General features: G+C 36.3%; 4 protein-coding genes and 2 pseudogenes across 10 annotated transcripts; 5 read left to right on the plus strand and 1 right to left on the minus strand.

Moving 5' to 3' along the window:
• Positions 1-1,319: 1,319 nt before the first annotated feature.
• Positions 1,320-3,762, plus strand: LOC147925803 (protein NRT1/ PTR FAMILY 5.14). 2 transcript variants are annotated; one of them, XM_087490082.1, is made up of 4 exons: positions 1,320-1,727; positions 1,812-2,029; positions 2,177-2,709; positions 2,794-3,762. In XM_087490082.1, the coding sequence occupies exons 1-4, from the start codon at positions 1,601-1,603 to the stop codon at positions 3,608-3,610; spliced, it is 1,695 nt and encodes a 564-aa protein (XP_087346208.1). In that variant the 5' UTR covers positions 1,320-1,600; the 3' UTR covers positions 3,611-3,762. The 2 variants fall into 2 exon arrangements, with proteins under 2 accessions (XP_087346208.1, XP_087346209.1); XM_087490083.1 differs by having other exon boundaries at positions 1,330-1,727; positions 1,812-1,985.
• A 1,199-nt stretch (positions 3,763-4,961) lies between these two features.
• LOC147925804 (wax ester synthase/diacylglycerol acyltransferase 2-like) lies at positions 4,962-7,686 on the minus strand (annotated as a pseudogene). Its single transcript, XR_015583610.1, has 7 exons — positions 7,443-7,686; positions 6,781-7,353; positions 6,614-6,680; positions 6,458-6,524; positions 6,145-6,354; positions 5,891-6,028; positions 4,962-5,430 (listed from the first exon to the last, which is right to left on the minus strand). The product of XR_015583610.1 is annotated as a wax ester synthase/diacylglycerol acyltransferase 2-like (transcript).
• A 1,336-nt stretch (positions 7,687-9,022) lies between these two features.
• Positions 9,023-11,164, plus strand: LOC104701886 (protein NRT1/ PTR FAMILY 5.13). Of its 2 annotated transcripts, none has more exons than XM_010417641.3 (4): positions 9,023-9,188; positions 9,288-9,505; positions 9,598-10,124; positions 10,221-11,164. In XM_010417641.3, the coding sequence occupies exons 1-4, from the start codon at positions 9,083-9,085 to the stop codon at positions 11,026-11,028; spliced, it is 1,659 nt and encodes a 552-aa protein (XP_010415943.2). In that variant the 5' UTR covers positions 9,023-9,082; the 3' UTR covers positions 11,029-11,164. The 2 variants fall into 2 exon arrangements, with proteins under 2 accessions (XP_010415943.2, XP_087346221.1); XM_087490095.1 differs by having other exon boundaries at positions 9,052-9,188; positions 9,288-9,461.
• On the plus strand, positions 11,164-13,392 carry LOC104774817 (protein NRT1/ PTR FAMILY 5.11-like). Of its 4 annotated transcripts, none has more exons than XM_087490092.1 (4): positions 11,164-11,419; positions 11,525-11,742; positions 11,830-12,347; positions 12,424-13,392. In XM_087490092.1, exons 1-4 carry the CDS (start codon positions 11,308-11,310, stop codon positions 13,187-13,189), a joined length of 1,614 nt encoding a protein of 537 aa, XP_087346218.1. In that variant the 5' UTR covers positions 11,164-11,307; the 3' UTR covers positions 13,190-13,392. The 4 variants fall into 4 exon arrangements, with proteins under 4 accessions (XP_087346218.1, XP_087346219.1, XP_087346217.1 ...); XM_087490093.1 differs by having other exon boundaries at positions 11,239-11,419; positions 11,855-12,347; XM_087490091.1 differs by having other exon boundaries at positions 11,243-11,423.
• A 356-nt stretch (positions 13,393-13,748) lies between these two features.
• LOC147925805 (protein NRT1/ PTR FAMILY 5.11-like) lies at positions 13,749-15,655 on the plus strand (annotated as a pseudogene).
• Positions 15,656-18,161: 2,506 nt separating this feature from the next.
• LOC104751054 (protein NRT1/ PTR FAMILY 5.12) lies at positions 18,162-21,460 on the plus strand. The gene is made up of 4 exons (XM_010472930.3): positions 18,162-18,682; positions 18,766-18,983; positions 19,093-19,631; positions 20,381-21,460. Exons 1-4 carry the CDS (start codon positions 18,547-18,549, stop codon positions 21,159-21,161), a joined length of 1,674 nt encoding a protein of 557 aa, XP_010471232.2. The 5' UTR covers positions 18,162-18,546; the 3' UTR covers positions 21,162-21,460.
• Positions 21,461-23,052: the final 1,592 nt, after the last annotated feature.

Here is a 23,052-nt window from a genome sequence, read left to right on the forward strand (position 1 = left end):
GCATTATCTGTTTACGTGGCAAGAAATAGCATAATGGGCCTGCCTTTACGTCAATGGTTGGTAGTTTGGAGTTGGTAGGTGAAAGACGCAAAGAGTGGTAGTCATTTTGACGACACACTAACTGTTGATTTTGTGTGATGCCAAGGCTTTCCATATTCACACAGTTAACTTCCCATGAACTACTTCCTTCTTACATCCAATAATTTTTTTTTGAATATAATATTAAATTAGATTCAAATGAAAAATTAGCGTTTTTTGTTTGAATGACAAATTAAAACTTAGAGATTAAGCCCGTGAATGGTAACAAGTTGAAAGCGATTTTCAAAAACTTTTTACTAAATCCGCACATAAGACACCAATCACGAAACAAACTGTTTTTTTGCGTTTTTCCAAAAAAAAAAAAATTTGTGGATTGTCCCTTGAATAATAACGTGGACCGCTTTTCAGAACAGCAATGGTCTTTAACCAGCAGTTTTTGGACCGCACCTTATATAACTATTATTTTATAGCATTTTTTTACCTTCACAAACTAGAAAAGAGGCAAATTAACAAAGAAAAAAAATATCTATCTTTCTCTTCCCAACTCACTGTTCAGTTATTTTTTTTATTACTCTGATGTTTTTTTAAATACTTTCATTATAGTTTTGTTTAATATATTTTCAAATAATTTAATACAAAATACACTTTCTAAATGATATATTAAATTATAAAGACTAATTTAAATGCTTAATAAATTCAGTTTTAATGGAAGCATGTTAACACTAGGTTTCACCATATATTTTGATACTATTTTATTATGTTTATTTTTTATGATTGTAGTTTTTAATTCATTTAGCAATATGTATTTTTCATAATAATTTAGGTATCTAAAGTTCATAAGTGTATTAAAAAATTTCGTCATTAAAAAAACAAAAAATAATAATTTATATCTTTACATTATTAATATATTTTCTAATATTTATTAATGGTACTTTGCATCGGTATTTTTTTTTACCATTCAAGTTTTTAATTGTGAACTACAATATTATTTTTACCAATCAAATATTAATTTAAAATAAAATTTGGTATTTAAAATTCAAAAATTAAAACTTTATTATTAATGAAAATAAAAATAAAATAACATAAATCCGTACCGCAAATTGTTTTTTACCAATCAAACATTATTTTGTACCGCTTATTTTAGAATAACCACACTTGTTCCGCAAATACATTTGTCCCGTATGTACCGCAGTTGAACCGTACCATACTATCAAATTTTTTTGTCCCGCACTACTAAATCCGCGGTTAACATTCACACCCTAAAACCAAAAGAGTTCATTAACGTGGTCCGTGGACGAGAAGCAAGCCAGAGTAATAGACCCTCTGTATATCTCCCATCACCAGTGAGCTTTATTGCCAAGAGTTGGTTCCGGATCTGCCGATCAATCCAAAGAACGACAAACCACTAGTTACAAATTAATAACTCCACTAGTTACAAATTGATTAATTTTAAAAAAAAAAAAATCAAAAATCAAAAAGACCAAAGAGAATAGCTTTTAAGTTTAAGAAACTCAAACGAGTATCTCGTTCCTTGTCGCTTTCGTTGGAGACAGAGAAGATAATGACGACTTGTGGAGAAACTTCTCTTCTCAAAGAAGAAGAATACGTCACCGACGCTGTTGACCACCGTGGAATCTCCGCCAGAAGATCTAATACCGGTAGATGGAAAGCCGCCTGGTTCATCATCGGTAAGCCGGATGAGATCGGGAGCTGCTTCTCTCTCTGTTTACAAACACTACTTCTGAAAATTTATACTATTGAGTCACTCGTAGGTGTGGAAGTGGCGGAGAGGTTTGCTTACTATGGAATCGCATCAAACCTAATAAGCTATTTGACCGGACCACTTGGTCAATCCACGGCGGCCGCCGCCGCTAATGTCAACGCTTGGTCTGGAATCGCTACTCTTCTTCCTCTTCTTGGAGCTTTCGTCGCCGACGCTTTTCTTGGTCGGTATCGAACAATTATCATCGCTTCTCTTATCTACGTTCTGGTTCGTCTCATTCTCTTTCGGTTCGAATGATAAAAATCGAATCTTTACTAGGGGGTTCTTCATAAAGGAGATTGAGAAATGATAAAAATCGAATCTTTATGATGGGTTTTGGTTTTTGACTGAGAAAGAGTTTGAATTTGGTGTCAGGGACTGGCATTTCTGACTTTATCTGCGTTTATGATTCCCAACACTACTGAAGTGACATCTTCTTCACCTTCGTCTTTACTCAATGCGCTCTTCTTCTTCTCTCTGTATTTGGTGGCTATTGGACAAAGTGGACACAAGCCTTGTGTTCAGGCTTTTGGTGCTGACCAGTTTGATGAGAAAGACTCTCAAGAAAAAACTGACAGAAGCTCCTTCTTTAACTGGTGGTACCTTAGTATGTCTGCAGGAATCTGCCTGGCGATTCTTGTGGTTGTGTACATCCAGGAACAGTTCAGCTGGGCATTTGGGTTTGGTATCCCGTGTGTGTTCATGGTGATCTCTCTTGTTCTTTTCGTGTTAGGGAGAAGATGTTATAGGTATAGTAAAAAAAGACATGGAGAGGACGAAACCAACCCTTTTACACGGATAGCTAGAGTCTTCTTTGTAGCTTTCAAGAACCAAAGATTGAGTTCTTCGGAATTGTGCAGAGTTGAGCTGGAGGCAAATCCATTTCAAGATTCTCCAAAGAAGCTGAGGTATGTTCAATATATACGTTAGGCTATGGTTAGAAAGCCTTGTTTGTATGATTATGTGGTTATAATCCATTATCTTGGTGACAGGTTTCTCAACAAAGCCTTGCTTGTCCCCAATGACTCTGCTGAAGGAGAAAGCGCATGCAAGTCTAGAGATGTCGAAGACGCCACAGCTATTGTTAGGCTTATTCCAGTATGGCTTACAACTCTGGCTTACGCCATACCCTATGCGCAGTACATGACTTTCTTCACAAAGCAAGGTGTCACTATGGAAAGAACAATATTTCCAGGTGTGAAGATCCCACCTGCTTCTCTTCAGGTTCTTATTGGCATATCAATTGTCATCTTTGTCCCCATCTACGACTGTGTTTTGGTCCCAATCGCCAGGTCCATAACTAAAGACCCTTGTGGTCTTACAATGCTCAGAAGAATTGGAGTTGGAATGGTACTGTCAGCTCTCACTATGGTTATTGCAGCTCTGGTCGAGTCAAAGCGGCTCGAGACTGCTAAAGAACACGGGCTTATAGACCAACCGCAAGTTACTGTTCCAATGTCGATATGGTGGTTAATCCCTCAGTATCTGTTGCTCGGATTGGCCGATGTACACACTTTAGTAGGAATGCAAGAGTTCTTCTACAGCCAAGTCCCCAGTGAGCTGAGAAGCATCGGTCTTGCACTTTACTTAAGTGCGTTGGGCGTTGGAAGCTTATTGAGCAGCTTACTCATCTCTGTGATTGACTTAGCCACTGGAGGAGATGCTGGAAACAGCTGGTTCAACAGTAATCTGAACAGAGCCCATCTCGATTACTTCTATTGGTTACTTGCGGTTCTCAGTGCCGTTGGGTTCCTTACGTTCTGGTTCATATCCAGGTCATATATCTATCGCCAGGTGGACCAAGTGTAGTTCTAAATTTATTGCAGTGCTGTGTGACATATTCTCTTAATTAAAACAGAATTATTATATTATAAAGACCTTCGGAGCCACATATGTAATTATGTACATAGTTGTATACCGAAAAAGAATAAAAGTAACAATAAGAAAGACTCATTAAGTGACGTGAAGGTAACAATAACTATGTATATAGTTGTAATTTGTTTACTTCATCACTTTCCACAATGCGGCAAGTGATGTGAAAGAGAGTGTGTCTCATAAAACTATTGAAAAGGTGGCAGAGAGTTAAGAATGCGTTGAGTGATTTCGGGTCAGGGGATCGTGGCTGTACAGTAGATCACTCCAAAACCCACTAAACTTGGTCTAGCAGGAAATCAAGGAAGCAAAGTAGACCTTATCAATCATACAAAGCCTATTACGGTTTCAAACACCAAAGCTTCTTCAGTCTCTAACGGTAACGCTCAACATTTACACCATGCATCGCTCTGTATAGTCAAACCTCGGAATACAGCTCATACTACGCTCCAAGTGAAGAATAGATTCGTCGTTCTTGGATCTCCCATCTTATGCAGGTGACAACACTTGTCAGATATCAGACTATTATTGTAATCAATAGCTTTTGCTATTTATAGACAATATGATGTAATAAGGAAGATAAGAATGAAGTTATCTTTTTGAGCCTCTCTTCTCTGCTTTTCTAGGGTTTTAGCTCTTGCTTTCACAGGCGCGCTAAGTCCGACAAAAGTAGCGAGCGTGGCGGGGTGGACAGCGATATCTGCAGTGTTTGGGACTTGCGTGTGGGTGCCGTTCGTGTCAAGCTACGTTTTACCTTCGGTTTTTGGGGAGGCAACAGTTTGGTATAATGTTGATTTATATGTATTGTTGTGGATAGGCCATGTTTGAGCGGATGAAGCGGGAAAAAGAGGAAGGGAGAAGAGGAGAGAGGACGAGTAATGCGCAGGAGCTAAGGCGGAAACTGGAGAAGCTGAGCGAGAGGCTGAGCAAGCTCAACACATACTCGTCTTGGTTAAATATATTGACGCTCATGTCTCTAACATTGTATATTGTTTATCTCGGCCACAGATTTGGCGCCGCTTGTTGATCCATACTTTTGTTGTTGTTGTTGTGTCTGACGTACTCTTCATGGTAGCATGGCTTTGTGTTTTGTGGTCGATCGAATTATATATGTAATATATTTCGTAAGTAGGTCATGTCTTCACTTTTGGGTTAGAGGTTGTTTCTATGCCCGCCTATGAATTAAAATTTCATATTAAGTAGCAGAGATGTAAAATGATCCAACATATCTCTATAGTAGCTTTGTTTTATTTGTTTGCCAAAGCTGCTATTTGTGTAGGCATTACTCTTTTGTAAAACATTTATTCATTACTAATGATATTTACATCTTTAGAAAGAAAAAAAATGATCCAACACGTTCGTACGTACAAACATTTATGGATGAATTATTATTGATAATGTAGGACTTACAAGATAAACTAAGGATGACATACAACAAACCAATGATAGTGTAGGACTTATAAAGATGTTAAACAAAGGATGAGACGTAAATAAACAATCTATTGAAAATAATCACATGCTCAACTGAATTATATGTTGTAAATAGGTTTCATCCATAGATATGCTATGCACGCCGACCATTTCGTTTACAACTCTGAAGCATGAAAAGTCGTTTGTGGAACAACAGCAGATTTCATTATGTGGAGAGCTTCGATGATGAGATCGCGGAGGTGATGAGGGTCTGGGATCACGTCTACATCAACTCCGATGTTGATAATGAGTTTGTCCACATAGCTTTGAGTACCGATAATGAGTCCCTTGTTTAACAAAAATAAAGGGATAGAATTAAGTTTCACAATGCAAAAATTTTATTCTTACATGTTTTAACAAATTAGAAAATAAAATCATATATATACATAACTTAAAAAAAAAAAATACTGTATATTTTTCTGAATTAATAAGTTAAAATAATATACCTATATATATTTATAGATAAACATATTTTGTTTGAAAAACTCTATTAAAAACATGAAAAAAAAAACACTCTCTGTGAAGCAAAAATAAAATATTAAATCGATGTCCTTTATAAAACGAAAAGAGTATAACACACTCCATGAGACGATTCTCGAACCAAATTCCCTTTATATCTCCCTTACCAAATCCATTTATAATGTAGGATAATCTAATATTAGCCTAATTTATGCAAAAGAAGTTGAAGTAATGTAATATTTGATGATCGGTTTCAACTTTCAAGAATGTGTTTGTGTAAGAGAGTACCTGTGGAAAACCAAAGGTACTTGAAGCAACGTAAGATATTTTATGGCCGAAAAAACTAATTTCTTCGGCTGGACCAACCACATTAGTGAATATCATTGTTGTGCTTCCAAAAATTCTCTTTATAAGACTTTTGAGTGCCTGTTTTCCACCCCATGCACAGATACATATAATTATGTCGATAAGAACACAAGATACATTAATTATACATATTTGGAACTGCATATATTAAGATAATGTTTGATTTAAAATCTTACCTTAAATCCAAAAACCTTTAATGTTAACTTGAGCAACACATGGGAAAATAGAGGTTCGAGGGAATGTTTCTTACGATCCATAGTAGTTTTGGATTGTCGAACAAATTCAAATACATCATCGTTCGATTTCATTTCCAAGGGTATCAGAACATAACCTATTGAGTTCCCCCATCTACACTTCGAACCTTTTGCCATCATATTTGCCAATTCCTGATATAGACTTAATTATTTGTTAGAATTCGTACTATTTTGAACAAGTAAAAACAAAAGAGGAAGGAAAAAATCGTTTGGGGTATGTTAAACAATTCAGCACCTCAATATTTCTGTTTGGCCTTAGATTAAAAAAACAACACCATGAAGATGTAGTTTGTCTTCAATATCTGTTTACAAATTCGAGACAAAATGTAAGAATATTGTTATATATATGATATTCTGATATTATGATATTCAACAAGAGTAAATGATTTACCATATCTTTGATTCAAATATCGAGAAAGACCAGCTTGTACCATACCAAAAAGAACGTCATTTATAGTCTAATAAAAAAGAGGAAAGAAAGATGTAAAAAAAAAAGAAAGGAGGGAAAGCATTTAAAAAACTCATTTTTGTAAAAAAAAACTAATAAAGCAAACGTACCATATTCATGGCGTTCTTCACCATTTTGACATCATCCAAACTAATGATTTGATGAATAAACTTATTATTGTTGAGTGTAGCTCCTGGTTTACCCATTATATGAGCTGAGGTGTCCCTCGCACAACAAATAAAAACTATTGATTTGATAACTTCGACACAAGTGTGGAACATATATCTTACTATGAACCATAACCAAGCAACCAAAGCAAAACAAATGTTCTTTGCTTTGTTTTTCTTCGGAGCCACAAAAGTAGGCAAAGCCTCGGGGTCACATGTTTTCCGAGTGCAAGCGAGTAAAAGAGACATAAGAGACATCCCATCGCCCAAAGAGTGATGGAACCTAGCCACGAGCACAGATTCGGCATGTGATGTTTTAAGTTTCAATAAATGAAACTCCCATAAAGGTTTGGACATATCCATTGGAGAAAGAGCCATCTTGGATGTATAATCCTCTAGAAATTCATTAGGATTCTCAATGTTAGGATCTAAATCTGGAACAATTACATGCTCTTCTACTATTACTTTCGTTGGAATCCATTTAGCTTTTCCTTTGTGCTCACCATGACCAGTCACCTACATGTCTCATATGATGTTAGAAGTCATAAATCTTAACATATAAAAAAATAAAAACGTGTGTATGTGTGTATAAGTCAATTGCCGACCAGTATGCTAGAGAAGCGTGGATGGTTGATGAGTGTGTTCTTAAAGCCTTCCACAAGGATTGATGGATTGGTTTCGGTTTTGAATCCAATGGTTAGAATGTTGAAGACATCAAGACCTGGCAAGCTAAACAACCGCGCAAATGGACTTACCGGCTCCTCTCCTTCCGTCACTTGCCTTTCTATTGCCATGTCTCTTATTTAATTTCTGGTTTTATGGTATTAGTCTACTAAGTACACATGCAAATGGCTTATTTATATACACATAGCTATTAATATATGTGTATACATTTGACACTGTTGTAGTTAATTGAGGTTGTTGAGGAGCTAAGAGTTGCCCCATCGATACCCCTTAAGAGAGATCGCTATCAAAGAAAAATGAAATAAGCCCATAAATTAATAGTACTCGAAAAGAATAGGTCACGTACGGTTTAGTGTCTCTGTGTCTGTCGAGAAAGTATCCACGCCTTTCGAGATTGACAAAACAGTTCTATTTATGTGGCAAGAAATAGTAATGGGCCTATCCGCCTATACGTCAATGTTTGATAGTTGGTCGATGAAAGCGTACTCTTTTCTTTGGTTTTCGTCACGTGAATAATACTGTAGAAGTATACAAACCTATGGACTTTTAGTCTACCAAAGATTGTTATTCATTTTGACGATACACTAACTGTTAATTTTTGCGTGACGCCAAGGCTTCCCTTGAACTTCCATATAATCACACATCTAATACTATCTTAATCCATATTAACGAGACTCCATGGAAGCATGCACAATATCTCCGTAAGGTGATTGATCACCACCACAATTGATGGTGAGTTAAAATCTAGTTTTATATACTGTGGCTGTCACTATATCTTTAAAAAAATCCACTTGTGAAAAGTACTATACAACAGTTACTAATCAAGTAATTAAAAAAAAAAAGACAGAGAAATTAGCTTTCAAAGGTGAAAATTCAAATCAGTACCTAATAAGCTATTTGACCGGACCACTTGGTCAATCCACGGCGGTCGCTGCCGCTAATGTCAACGCTTGGTCTGGAATCGCTGCTCTTCTTCCTCTTCTTGGAGCTTTCGTTGCCGACGCTTTTCTCGGTCGGTATCTAACAATTATCATCGCTTCTCTTATCTACGTTCTGGTTCTTCACCTCCTTCTTTACTCAATGCGCTCTTGGACAGAGTGGAGACAAGCTTTGTGTTCAGGCTTTTGGTGCTGACCAGTTTTATGTTCAATATAGACGTTAAGCTATGGTTCGGAAGCCTTGCTTGTATGGTTATGAGGTTATAATCCATTATCTTGTGACAGGTTTCTCAACAAAGCCTTGCTTGTACCCAGTGATGGAGATATGGCATGCAAGTGTAGAGATGTCGAAGACGCCACAGCTCTTATTAGGCTTATTCCAGAATTTTAAAAGACAGTCGGAACACATGTCTCATACAGAAACTATGTATACAGAAAAAAATTAGAAATAAAGACTCATACAAAAGAGACAAGAAAATTCAAATTCTGCAGTCCAAGTGTTATAGTATTGGGATATATATATATATATATATATATATATATATATATATAAATATATTTCAAATGTATTTTGTAACTTGTTAGGCGTTACAAAAAAGTTCTTATTTCTAGTCTCTCTCCAAATGGCTAATTCTGGAGAAGAACGCGTGATCGACGCCGTTGACCACCGTGGATTCGACGCTAGAAGATCCAATACAGGTAGATGGAGAGCTGCATGGTTCATAATCGGTAAGATCCATCATTATAATCACGAGCTGCTCTGTTTCACAATTTTTTGTAGACCTCCTTTTTTGAATCTCTCTCTTGAGGACATTTTTGTTTTGGCAGGTGTGGAGGTGGCGGAGAGGTTTGCGCACTATGGGATCGGATCAAACCTAATAAGTTACTTGACTGGACCACTTGGTCAATCTACGGCTGTCGCCGCTGCTAATGTCAACGCTTGGTCGGGTATTTCCACTATTCTTCCTGTTCTTGGAGCTTTTGTCGCTGACGCTTTTCTTGGTCGGTACCAAACAATTATCGTCGCTTCTCTTATCTACGTACTGGTTCGTCTTTGTTCTGTCTCTTCTTTTTCGATTTTGTCGATCATATTAAGAAGTAGAAACTGACTTGAACATAATTTGGATTTTGATGACAGGGACTGGCATTTCTGACTTCATCTGCGTTTATGATTCCCAACACTACTGAAGTGACCTCTTCACCTTCGTCTTTTGTCAATGCACTCTTCTTCTTTTCTCTGTATTTGGTGGCTATTGGACAAAGTGGGCACAAACCTTGTGTTCAGGCTTTTGGTGCTGACCAGTTTGATGAAAAGAACCCGCAAGAGTACAGTGACAGAAGCTCTTTCTTCAATTGGTGGTTTCTTACTATATGTGCAGGAATCAGCCTGGCGATTTTAGTGGTTGTGTACATCCAGGAATACGTTAGCTGGGCGCTTGGATTTGGAATCCCATGTGTGTTCATGGTGATCTCTCTTGTTCTGTTCGTGTTAGGAAGAGGAATTTATAGGTACAGTAAAAGAAGACAAGTAGAAGAAACCAACCCTTTTACCAGGATAGGTAGAGTCTTTTTATTAGCATTCAAGAACCAAAGATTGAGTTCCTCAGAATTATGCAAAGCTGAGCTTGAGGCAAATCCATCTCAAGATTCTCCAGAGGAGCTGAGGTATGTTTGACATATAGCAATCATAGATGTTACGGTTCGGACAGCCTTGTTGCATACTTGCATGATTATGAATTTAAATACACTTTCTTGTGACAGTTTTCTCAACAAAGCATTGCTTGTTCCCAATGATGGAGAAATGTCATGCAAGTCTAGAGATGTAGAAGATGCCACAGCTCTTGTCAAGCTAATTCCAGTATGGCTTACAACTCTATCTTACGCCATACCATACGCACAGTACATGACTTTCTTCACAAAGCAAGGTGTCACAATGGAAAGAACAATTTTTCCTGGTGTAATGATCCCACCTGCTTCTCTTCAGGCCCTGATCAGCTTATCAATTATAGTCTTTGTCCCCATCTACGACCGTGTTTTGGTCCCAATGGGAAAGTCAATAACCAAAGATCCTTGTGGCATCACAACACTCAAAAGAATTGGAACTGGAATGGTAATAGCAACTCTCTCTATGGTGGTTGCAGCTCTGGTTGAGTCAACACGGCTCAAGACTGCAAAAGAACACGGACTTATAGACCAACCGAACACAACTGTTCCAATGTCGATCTGGTGGTTATTCCCTCAGTATATATTGCTGGGATTAGCCGACCTGCACACTTTAGTGGGAATGCAAGAGTTCTTTTATAGCCAAGTTCCCACTGAGCTGAGAAGTATCGGTATGGCTCTCTACTTAAGTGCGTTAGGCGTGGGAAGCTTATTGAGCAGCTTACTTATCTCTCTGATCGAGTTAACCACTGGAGGAGACGCTGGAGACAGCTGGTTCAATAGTAATCTGAACAGAGCCCATCTCGATTACTTCTATTATTTACTTGCCGTTGTTAGCGCCGTTGGGTTCTTTACGTTCCTATTCATTTCCAGGTCGTACACCTATCGTCGTGTGGACGGAGTGTAGTTTCTAAATAAATGCCATTTGTAACTATTTCTCTGTTTATAGCCCTATTTTAAATGCTAGAGCCGGCTCTGTCTTTGGAGTAAATACCTGTAGCAACATAAGATATTTCTAAAAAGGAGATATATTTTTGTGGCCATGAACGAAAGACATATAACGTGAGGCGTATGAGCTTTCTTATCTTTAAACTTTTGAAAAGAAAGGAATAAAACAAACTAACATAATTACTACAATGATTAACATATATTTTAATATTATCAGAACCAATCAATCCCATATACAATGGCTATCACCGGCTCCTCAGCTGCAGATGAGCTCGGAGATACCACTGAGGGTTCTCTTAATAACCGAGGAAATAACACTGGTGGATGGAGATCCGCGAGGCTCATCATCGGTAAGTAAGCACAGCTGAGTTCCTTTTACTCACACACTCACACAGTCACACCATATAATATTTGATAATTCTCTTTGTTTTTGTTTATAATATACTTTTTTGTAGGTGTGGAGATGGCGGAGCGATTCGCTTACTTCGGGATATCGTCAAACCTAATAATGTACTTGACCGGACCATTAGGTGAGTCAACAGCTACAGCCGCAGCAAATGTTAATGCTTGGATTGGAACGGTTTCGTTTATGCCGCTACTCGGAGGCTTTATAGCTGACTCGTTCCTCGGTCGTTTCCGCACCATCGTCATTGCATCTTCTCTATATATCTTGGTATAGAAAAATACTCTCCTCTCAAAACATTTCTATTACTAGAGATTTTGATGAATAATTTATATATATTGAAATATAAACGAACAGGGACTTGGGTTGCTGTCTTTTTCAGCTATGACTCCTTCAAACACCAAAGATTCGAATCAGTTCCAAGTGACCTTCTTCTTCTGTTCTCTGTATCTTGTAGCAATAGGACTAGGCGGTTACAAACCGTGTATTAAGGTATTTGGGGCTGATCAGTTCGATGGTAACGATCTTTCTGAGAGAAAAGCTAAGAGTTCGTTCTTCAACTGGATGTTCTTTGGAAACTGTATTAGCATATTGACGACTCGTTTGGTCTCTACCTACATTCAAGAGAACCTAAGCTGGTCAATAGGTTTTGGTATCACAAGTGTTTCCATGTTGCTTGCTCTGTCTCTCTTCCTCCTTGGAACTACCTCTTACCGTTTTAGTACCGAGCGACGAGGAAAGAAAAACCCTTTCTCTAGAATCAGTCGTGTTTTCATGGAGGCTTTAAAGAGCAGAAGACAACCTGATTTAGATGATATGGCTGACGCGAACGAGACTCTCCTTGTCCAAGCTCACCAAAGTTCCAAACAGTTTAGGTAACATAATAATATGTGAAAAATTATCAAAAAGAAAAAGTTTATAGTTTATTTCTCTTGGATACTATCTATACAGATTCCTAGACAAGGCAGCTGTTTCATGTGAAATGGCTGAAATTGAAGAAGCAAAGGCGGTTCTTAGGCTTATTCCAATATGGACAAGTTGTGTAGTCTACGCCATTGTATATGCACAAGCCCCTACATTCTTTACAAAGCAAGGAGCCACAATGAACAGGTCAATCTCACCGGGACTCCTAGTCCCTGCAGCTACACTTCAAAGTTTCATAAACATCGCAATAGGCGTTTTCATCCCAATCTACGACCGTTTACTCGTCCCGTTCGCAAGGTCCATCACTCAAAACCCATCAGGAATCACAATGCTACAAAGGATTGGCACAGGGATATTCCTCTCCACTCTTGCTATAGTAATAGCCGCCTTGGTCGAGACCAAAAGGCTCCAAACTGCTCGGGACGATGAACTAATATTGATGAGCGTGTTGTGGTTGGTTCCACAATACGTTATCTATGGAGTCGCGGACGTGTTCACAATGGTGGGGTTGCAAGAGTTCTTCTACGACCAAGTCCCTTGTGAGCTTAGGAGCGTTGGTATGGCTCTAAACCTAAGCATATACGGGGCAGGAAACATTCTAAGCAGCATCATGGTATCAGTTATTGATAAAATCACGAGCCAGTCTGGTCAAACGAGCTGGTTCGATAACGACCTGAACAAAGCTCATTTAGATTACTTCTACTGGCTACTAGCTTGTTTTAGCTTCATTGGTTTCGCCTCCTACCTGTGGTTCGCTAAGTCATATGTCTACAACAGACCAAACACCTTCTAAACTCTAAAGCATTGTTTTCTCTGTTCTGCCATTTGAACTAGGCTTAATTATTGCATTTCTGAAATTAACTTCACAACCAAGCAAATAAGGATAAGCAAAGCCAATGTTGGAGTTACTTTTATTGAATAACAACTAGTTTTAGAAAAACTAGTCATGTAAAACATAATAATCATTATATGATAATGTTTTCTTGCCCTATAAAAGTATATCAAATGAAAAATATTAATAACTACAATCAAACGAGAGATATTGATGATATCAAATCGATAAATTAATGTTAATTAGTTTGTTTTTTTTTAATAAAATTAATTTTATAATTGTAAAAGTCGTTCTTTAAACATATATTTTCATTAAATGGTGCCTACTTGGATTGAGTAACACATGTTTTAACAATATCTTGAACCAGATAAATTGAAAAATCTATATAATAACAATGACCAGAGCACCTACTACTACAGAATGCCACTTTCAAATATTTAAATTCAATATAACAAAAGACATATACTACTTACTCAATTATTATCTTCTTGTACATAAAAGACAACTTTAATTTGTAAAAGACAAATGGTGATCGCCTGCGATGAGCTTGAAGGTACTCTTCATCAGGTCAACACTGAGAGTTCCATGGACAAACCAGCCGGCAGATCATCCCCTGGAGGATGGAAATCGGCTAGGCTTATCATCGGTTAGTAAATTAAGTCTGATTACACCAAATTAGCTTTGTTAAACTCTTATCCTAGACCTAGAGATTCAACCGTTTTGTTTTCTTTGTACAAGGTGTTGAAATGGCGGAGCAGTTCGCCTTTTGCGGTATATCGTCGAACCTGATAACGTACTTGACGGGACCATTGGGGGAGTGCAGCTGCGGCTAATGTCAACGCATGGACTGGAACGGTGTCGTTTTTGCCTCTTCTCTGGGGCTTTATTGCTGACTCGTTCCTCGGACGTTTTCGTACCATTGTGATCTCGTCTTCTCTCTATATCTTGGTATATACATACATATATAACCATTTCCTCTCAAACAACTTCTGTCATTCATTATTTGTTTCTTAAGATGGTTTGATCATGAAACAAACAGGGATTTGGGTTGCTGTCTTTTTCTGCCATGACTACTTCAAACACCAAAGATTCAAATCAGTTCCGAGTAATTCTCTTTTTCTGTTCTCTGTATCTTATAGCAATAGGACAAGGCGGTTACAAACCGTGTATTAAGGTATTTGGAGCTGATCAGTTGGATGGAAATGATGTAAAAGAGGCAAAAGCCAAGAGTTCTTACTTTAACTGGTTGATGTTTGGAAGTTGTGTTAGCATATTGAGCACTCGCTTGGTCTCTAGCTACATTCAAGAGTACCTAAATTGGTTCTTAGGATTTGGTATTCCAAGTTTTTTCATGCTACTTTCTCTGCTTCTCTTCCTCATTGGAACTAAGAGTTACCGCTTTAGCACTGCAAGTGTAGGAAAGAAGAACCCTTTTGCTAGAATCATTCATGTTTTCATGGAGGCCTTAAAGAACAGAGGACAACAAAATTTAGATCTTTATTATAACCCGAACGAAGGCCTCCTTCTCCTTGCTGACCAGAGTTCCAAGCGATTCAGGTAACACTACAGAGAAATGTTCCTTTTCTTAATAGTCTTTAAGGCTACATTTGTGATTATACCACCTTGGTTTCTCTGAATGTATATGTTACTATGGCAGATTCCTCGACAAGGCAGCGATTTCGTGTAGTTTGGCTGAAATCGAAGAAGCCAAAGCAGTGCTTAAGGTTGTTCCCATATGGATGAGTTGCTTAGTCTACGCTATTGTATGTACACAATCCCATACTTTCTTCACAAAGCAAGGAGCCAAAATGGACAGGTTAATGTTACCAGGAATCTTAGTCCCTGCAGCTACACTACAATGTTTCATAAGCCTAACAATGGTCATTTTCATCCCACTTTACGACCGTCTACTCGTCCCGGTGGCAAGATCTTTCACTCAAAACCCATCAGGAATCACAATGCTTCAAAGGATTGGCACAGTGATCTTCCTCTCCATTCTTGCTATAGTAGTAGCCGCCTTGGTTGAGACTCAAAGGCTCCATACCGCTCGGGATGATGTCAAAATACTGATGAGTGTGTGGTGGTTGGTTCCGCAATACGTTATCTTTGGAGCCGCAGACGTGTTCACAATGGTGGGTTTGCAAGAGTTCTTCTACGACCAAGTCCCTAGTGAGCTTAGAAGTGTTGGTATGGCTCTGAATCTAAGCATATACGGGGTCGGCAATTTTTTAAGCAGCTTCATGATATCAATCATTGACAAAGTCACGAGCCAATCTGGTCAAACGAGTTCGAGCTCATCTAGATTATTTCTACTGGCTACTCGCTTGTCTTAGCTCCACTGGTTTAGCCTTCTACTTGTGGTTCGCTAAGTCGTATGTCTATAATAGACAAACACTTCTAAAAACGTCATATAGTCATCACTCATAAGTCCTCCTCTTTAACTGAATTGGCTTTTGAGAATTGTGATAGCATATTCGGTTTACAGATGTAAATGCTTTTCTTTTTTCTTTAAAAAAAAAAAAAAAAAAACTGAATTGCTTATTCAATATCTAGTGGACAAAAAAAAGCTTTTTCCATTTCTGATATGGCTTCATGAAATAAGTCAACATCGGCATACTTACTATATGGAAAAAGGTCCAAAAACTACACTTTAAAAGTCAACTATTCTAAAACTTACACGTCAAATTTTTTTTTTTAAATAAATCAAATAATGCAAATCAGTGTCCAAATAGAAAAGAATGGAATTCATGTTCCAATATCTCGGATAACTATAAATAATTTTAGATAAATAACATTTAGATAATTTTAAGTAGATTATAAACTTTTTGTAAGATACTTCATAACTATACTAAAATATTATGTGAAAATAGAAAAAATAATAATGAAACTTTAGTTTTTTACTTAGTATCATATTATAATTGAATTCTATTAGAATATCCCACATAGGTTGGGATTAATTTTATTGGATAATATATATGTGATGTGGCAACCTTTCTCTCTTGAGCTAGTTTTTGGGATTAGTTAGGCCACATCACTAATATAGTATCATAGTTCATGGTTGGTCCAATAAGCAAATTCACACAAAAATGATTTTTCACCAATATGGCTTATATAAGTGGCATGTCTTGTTGTATTTTTGAGATGTTGGGTTTGGACAGTTTCCCGTTGGATTGTTTCCCACCCACATCTTAAGAGGGGCTATTAGAATATCCTATATCGGTTGAAATTAGTTTCCTTGGATAATATCTATGTGATGTGGCAACCCTTCTCCCTTTTTTTTTTGTCGTCAGATAGAATAATAACCAAAGTAAAGAAATTACAAAGTCTCAGAGATAAGGAAAAGCAAAAAACAAATACTTGATAATGAGGCTAACAAGAGCCCTCCAAGTATGAAGATCACGACCTTTGACAGAAAAGGGATCCATTCCATTAACAACCATCAACCACCAGAATATCTTGGAGCCATGAGGGACCTCCCAAAGCTAGGTATGATTGGAAGCGGCCATCCCGTGTAACGCTCCTGGCGATAGACCGAACTGCCTTATTAGCTATAGCAGCGACCTGCTTACACTCCCATGATCGGAGGCTGCTCAAGCAGTTATGTATTTCTTGGAGGAGGAAACAATATCGAGGCCAGTCATAAGGATGGTTAATAGCCTTAACCACCATCGCACACTCGAACTCAATGACCACGTTATCAATATGCATAATCTGCAGAGCTTCGATCATCCATTTAAAGACCTGTAATCCTGCTAATATGAGTGAATCTGTACACCTAAAAAGCTTCTTGCGCATAATATATCACCCGTCCATACTCATCTCTGAGAATCCAACTTCCTCCAACCGTCGAGGATTTGTTATTCCAAGATACATCTCCATTACACTTTAGAACTCCCTGGGGTGGTTTGCTCCATCGTGGCTCTATTATCATCGTGGCAACCCTTCTTCCTTGAACTAGCTTTTAGGATTAGTTATGCCACATCACTAATAAACTCAACTAAAAGGCAATAAAAGAGTAATTAGTTAACAATGCTTTGACAAAAATTATCAAAGCAAATAAAAGAGCAATTAAAAAATGCTTTGAAGTTAAATCTTCAGTACTGCTTCGACAAAGTGTTTCCTTAATTATCTCGGATAAAGCTTGCCCAAAAAAATGTTTATCCCCCCCCCCATGCAACGTTATCCGGCGCCCTGGACCTAAAATTATTAACTGCGATACAGCTCTTACGCTGTGTAACCTTCAAAGATGGTGACATATTAATTAACCCACACATGGCATTGTGATGATTGATGAGACGTGTCTGCCTCCATCACCGTCGGTCCGTCAATCAAAAAGGTGAAAAAGGTACTTAATTATTTAAAAAAAAAGTATATTACAATAATAACTTAAAAAGATTTAAATTGACGAATTTTGATTTTATTATAAATCGATAAATATTGAAAATCTTTGTATAGACTATAGCTGTAGAAATAAGAAATTTAACTTTTTTGATTTTTCTTGTCGCCGCTACAAACAAAACAAGATGGTTTACTAATTTTTGTCAATAGCGAAAAGAAAAGGGAAAAAAAGAAATGATTCAATACGTGTACGATGCCTTAGTCAAAGAAAATGTAGTTTTCAAATTTCTACAAAAATAATAAAAATGAGAAGAGTACAATCAATCAATCGTCTGGCGTCTGCCAGAAAATCTTGAATATAGGATGCGTTAAACAACTGGAGATCGGATCGAACCTCTCATCAATTGAAATCTAATAATTTTGACAACTATCCGTAGCTCGTTCCCAACCACTTTATCTACGCGATTCCTGAAACCGTAGACTTTTCTAGCGTCTAGTCGCAATTAATCAATTAATTGATCACCAATAGCGTTTTCGTTCGTGACTCACGTGGAAAACGCTGTCAGGTTATAATATGAAAAGCCTAGAGTAGATTTTGGTCATTCTGATTTTTGTTAATGTGAACTCCATGACAGGCAGGCATAGCGATCGGCCGTAATCATCATCATATCTGAAATCTAATCCTCCTATTGTTGACCAAAAAAATAAAAATCTTCCATTTATTTTAATTAATGTCTTATAATAACCACTCTGTTGTGCAAATTTCTCCTCGTTCCCAACCACTTCTATGCCTTGTGTCATTCCCTGACACCTAAGAAGTTTATAGCGTCGCATTTATCAATGGACCAATCAATAAAAGTTCTAGATCGTCGTGACTCACTTGCTAAACAATATCATATGAACACTAGTTTTGGTTACTTTTATGTACTATATATATAACCTGTAGTTCAATAACCCTCAAAACAATATTATAAGAGGCAATGTCGACGTTCACGGGCGATAATGAGACTGGAACTATAGTTTCAGACGATATTGTCGAGTGTTCCGTCGATTTTCAAGGCAATCCATCCGTCAGATCCGCCTCCGGTGGATGGAGATCTTCTGGCTTCACCATTGGTAAGTCTTTGACCTTTTTTTTTGTATCCACCTTACGTAGTCAAACTTCCACGTCAACTAAAAGAAGAGAATATTCCGAACAGGTGCTGAAGTGGCGGAGAAATTCGCCTACTTCGGGGTAGCCTCAAATCTGATGACCTACTTCACGGGGCCGCTACAAGAGTCAACGGCGGTTGCTGCGTCAAACGTTAACCTCTGGCTCGGAACAGCAGCTTTTTTGCCTCTCATATGGGGTTCTATCGCCGACTCTTTTCTCGGACGTTTCCGTACCATCCTCCTAACCTCCTCTTTCTACATAATGGTAATAAATAAATTACTCAAAAGCTTTTTCTTATTCATTCTTGAGCTCGAATCTTATAATTCTTGAAAACCTCTAATATTTTTATTTTGTGTGATCTTGAATTATTTAGGGACTTGTGCTGCTTACGTATTCAGCGACGATTCCTGATCTCTGTGGAGATCAAGAAGCACATGTTTCGTGCGTTTCTCAGGTCAAAGTAGGAGTCTTCTTTTGTGCTCTCTATTTGATTGCGTTAGGGGAAGGAGGCTTCAAGGTATGTCTTAGAACTTTCGGAGCAGATCAGTTTGATGAACAAGACCCTGTAGAGTCCAAAGCCAAGAGCTCTTACTTTAACTGGTTGTATTTTGCGATATCAACCGGCATATTCACCACTCGGTTGGTCATCAATTATGTCCAAGAAAATCTAAGCTGGGCTTTAGGATATGGGATTCCATGCTTCTCCATGATACTTTCTCTGTTCTTGTTCTTACTTGGGATCAAAACTTACCGCTTCAACACTGGAGGAGAAAAAAGACAAGGGAAAAAACATAATAACCCTTTTGTTAGAATTGGCCTTGTTTTAATCGCTGCAGCCAAAAACCGACGACAAACTCCTTCTGATGAGACTTGCCTTCTTCTGCCTGACGAAGAAACTTCGAATAAGTTCAGGTAATACTAGATTTATACATGTTTTTTTTTTTTTCGTTTTCTTTGCTCTTTTACACTGGTTTTTGCAAGTCAATATGCTTATCTAAACGTAGTTAAACCGTAAACCTAATAGTCCATTTTCTTTAAATAGTACATATAAATGCGTAGACATAATAAATCACCGAACTAAAAAAAGGTTGAAACTTTTTCAATCTATAAATTAGAAATATTTATTCGTCTCATGTGGCATGTTTTAACTTTTTTTCCTTTTCACTTTTATCTAGTTTGTTTAATATAAATGTTCAACCATATATTTATACTCCAGCATAATTTGATGTTTAGAACTTTTCATACATATTAAAACAAAAAAAATTTAATTTATTAGTTACTTTTTCTTTTAAATGATTAAATTTATACGTTTTCTTCTTTTTACCTCTCACTACCCTTTCTCACTTTCTCACTTTTTACTCAAATAAATAATTAATATATATATATTAAAAATTTGAGAAACCAATCTTTTAAGACCAAAAAAAAATTTCCTAAAACATCAAATATCCGGGACAGAGGGGAGTATATCTATACAGCTTCCTTTAAATTTTGTTCAACTTTTCTCTTTTTCAATTTCATACGTACAACAGCAAAAGTGTTTACATTACATTTTACAAAAATAAAAAACTATATATGAAAACTCTCACAGCTTCGAGTATCTGTATTTAATTTGTGACTTGTTGAAAGATAATAAAAATGAGTATAATCTTTTGCAAATGCAGATTCTTGGATAGAGCGGTAATTTCGTGCGGTTCATATGAAGTTGAGGAAGCTAAAACTGTTTTGAGTCTCATTCCAATATGGATGTGTAGTTTAGTGTTTGGCATTGTGTATGGGCAATCTCCTACTTTCTTCACAAAACAAGGATCTACAATGGACAGATCAATCTCGTCAACACTCATAGTCCCTGCAGCTACACTCCAATGCTTCATAAGCCTAGCAATTATCTTCTTCATCCCAATCTATGACCGTTTATTCGTCCCAATCGTACGATCGTTCACTCATAAACCAGCAGGAATCACAACGCTTCAGAGAATTTCCACCGGCATTTTCCTCTCAATTATTTCAATGGCGACAGCTGCTTTGGTCGAGATGAAAAGACTCAAGGTCGCACGAGACCACGGGCTAGTTGGTTCGCCTGACGCCACGGTCCCAATGAGCGTTTGCTGGCTCATTCCACAATACGTTCTCTTTGGAGTGTCTGACGTTTTCACTATGGTTGGATTACAAGAGTTTTTCTATGGACAGATCCCGGTCGAGCTTAGGAGCATGGGACTGGCTCTATACCTAAGCATAATAGGCATAGGAAACTTCCTAAGTAGTTTCATGGTATCGGTCATCGAGAAAGCCACAAGCCAGTCCGGTCAACCGAGCTGGTTCGATAATAACCTAAACCAGGCACATCTTGATTACTTCTATTGGCTACTTGCTTGTCTCAGCTCCATCTCCTTCGTTTTCATTGTCCATCTCGCCAAGTCGTATGTCTACAAAAGCCCAAAGTAAACTCTAGCCTTCTTGAGGAATAAGGTTACGTTGAGTGACATTAAATAGGTTGAATAAAAATAGTGAGAGCGATATGGATGGATAAATGAAATGGTATTTACGATTTATTTTGATATTAAAATCATTATTTATACGTTTTGTGATAATATTTTGGTTATAGGGATTGATAAATGTTGAAAACGAAAGATATCATTTATTATTTGGTATGGTATAGTTTTCGGTTTTTTGTTGAGTTTGAGTTTTATACAAATAATGTATCTTTAATTTTATTTTATTTTTTAAAATATTTTTATCAGCTTTTTCTTTTGGGTTCCATTAGAAATAGAAAACATGGATGCAGTAAAGCTCTATTAAGAAAAATGTCATAAAAATCTTGAACTTATCAAAAATATTGAAAAAATCATGAATTTTGTTTGTAGTGAATTAAATAGCTAACTTTAGTTAACTTTCCAACTAAATAGTTGAATTTTTATTGAATTTACAAAAAAAAAACACATCTTCAAATCAACTGAGGAGAAGTTAAATTAGAACTCGAATCCATTACCGCTTGGGAGAAACCATACCTTACTTAGCCACTAGACTCAAATCCCATTTTTGTAATTTAAAATATTTTTTCTGACATTTTTCCCAAACTATATTACAATATACAGTACATGCATAGTTTCACTTTTGGATCTGTTTCGGTTTCATATCAGATTGGGTTTGGGTTTGGGTGGTATTTGTAATTTAACAGTCGTTATGTATAACTAGTAGAGTTACCCACACTCTTGTATGGGCAATTGCTGATTATAAACAATAATTTCAAAATTTGATTTTTATTTTGTCAAAATTAAAAATATATATTTATTGTTAGATTTAGTAGTATTTTTTTTTTAAAACATGTATGCCAGTCATCAAAATATTTTAGTCTTGTAAAGAAACAAACTATAGTAAAAAGTGTCAAACCTCATTAATGAAGTCTCAAAATATTTTGTTATTTTTCTTGGCCAGTTAATATATATATTTTTTAAAACTTTAATATACTACTTTAACATCTTAAATTTCACTTGATCCTTCCATATATTAAAAAATCCACGCTTCCTTTTTTTCATAAAAAACATATATAATTTGGTTTCCAATGATTCAGTTACAAATTCAAAATAAAGAACACAAATATGAATGCTAAAAAAAAAAAAGAACAAAAATATGAATTTCAAGTATTTGTTAATATAAACATTCAAAATTAGAAGGAACTCATTTTAAAATTTAGCAAATCTCTAAAGTTATAATATAGCAATATAGATAAAAATTAAACCCGAAACTATAAATGCTAAACCTTATCCCCTCTAAAATATACTCAAAATGTAAAGTAGAGAACCCAAACTCGAAAAATTCTTAAAATATTTAAAATATGTAAATAGTGCTATTTCTGAAAATTTCAAAAACTAAACCCAAAACTATAAATACTAAACTCTATCCTCTAAAATATATACCATAAATGTTTAGGCCTAACAAATTTGACTTCTAATGTTATGACTCTATATTGATAACTTAGTATCCAAAGTCAAACTTTCGTAATTATCTATAGAAATTTAACATTTTAAAAAATATAAATTTTCTAAACAAATATTTACAATAGATTCTAGCATTTATTTTCTATTTCAAAAAAAAAAATTAGATGGGATATGAATATTTGATTTCCAATTTTTTCTAAGTTTTCGTTTTTTTTAAATGAAAAAAAATATATTCTGTAGAAATTTAACATTACTAAAAACAGGAATTTTCTCAAAAAAAATATTCGCAATATATTATAGTATTTATCTTCTATTACTTTTTAATTTTAATTGAGATATAAAATTTAAATTTCTGATTTTTTTAATAAACAAAAAGGGAACTTTACAATTTATTATAT

This window comes from Camelina sativa, chromosome 16 (genome assembly GCF_030686135.1).
Source record: "Camelina sativa cultivar CO46 ecotype springtype chromosome 16, ASM3068613v1".
NCBI lineage: Eukaryota > Viridiplantae > Streptophyta > Magnoliopsida > Brassicales > Brassicaceae > Camelina > Camelina sativa.

What these genes read in the sequence shown, in the direction of transcription:
- LOC147925803 (XM_087490082.1), top strand. Translation starts at nt 1,601, where the DNA reads ATGACGACTTGTGGAGAAACTTCTCTTCTCAAAGAAGAAGAATACGTC. An exon ending in AGCCGCCTGGTTCATCATCG is followed by an intron (nt 1,728 to 1,811) that starts GTAAGCCGGATG and finishes AGTCACTCGTAG; the next exon opens with GTGTGGAAGTGGCGGAGAGG. An exon ending in GATTCTCCAAAGAAGCTGAG is followed by an intron (nt 2,710 to 2,793) that starts GTATGTTCAATA and finishes TCTTGGTGACAG; the next exon opens with GTTTCTCAACAAAGCCTTGC.
- LOC104701886 (XM_010417641.3), top strand. Translation starts at nt 9,083, where the DNA reads ATGGCTAATTCTGGAGAAGAACGCGTGATCGACGCCGTTGACCACCGT. An exon ending in AGCTGCATGGTTCATAATCG is followed by an intron (nt 9,189 to 9,287) that starts GTAAGATCCATC and finishes TTGTTTTGGCAG; the next exon opens with GTGTGGAGGTGGCGGAGAGG. An exon ending in GATTCTCCAGAGGAGCTGAG is followed by an intron (nt 10,125 to 10,220) that starts GTATGTTTGACA and finishes TTCTTGTGACAG; the next exon opens with TTTTCTCAACAAAGCATTGC.
- LOC104774817 (XM_087490091.1), top strand. Translation starts at nt 11,258, where the DNA reads ATGATTAACATATATTTTAATATTATCAGAACCAATCAATCCCATATA. An exon ending in CATCTTCTCTATATATCTTG is followed by an intron (nt 11,743 to 11,829) that starts GTATAGAAAAAT and finishes ATAAACGAACAG; the next exon opens with GGACTTGGGTTGCTGTCTTT. An exon ending in CAAAGTTCCAAACAGTTTAG is followed by an intron (nt 12,348 to 12,423) that starts GTAACATAATAA and finishes CTATCTATACAG; the next exon opens with ATTCCTAGACAAGGCAGCTG.
- LOC104751054 (XM_010472930.3), top strand. Translation starts at nt 18,547, where the DNA reads ATGTCGACGTTCACGGGCGATAATGAGACTGGAACTATAGTTTCAGAC. An exon ending in CCTCCTCTTTCTACATAATG is followed by an intron (nt 18,984 to 19,092) that starts GTAATAAATAAA and finishes TGAATTATTTAG; the next exon opens with GGACTTGTGCTGCTTACGTA. An exon ending in GAAACTTCGAATAAGTTCAG is followed by an intron (nt 19,632 to 20,380) that starts GTAATACTAGAT and finishes TTGCAAATGCAG; the next exon opens with ATTCTTGGATAGAGCGGTAA.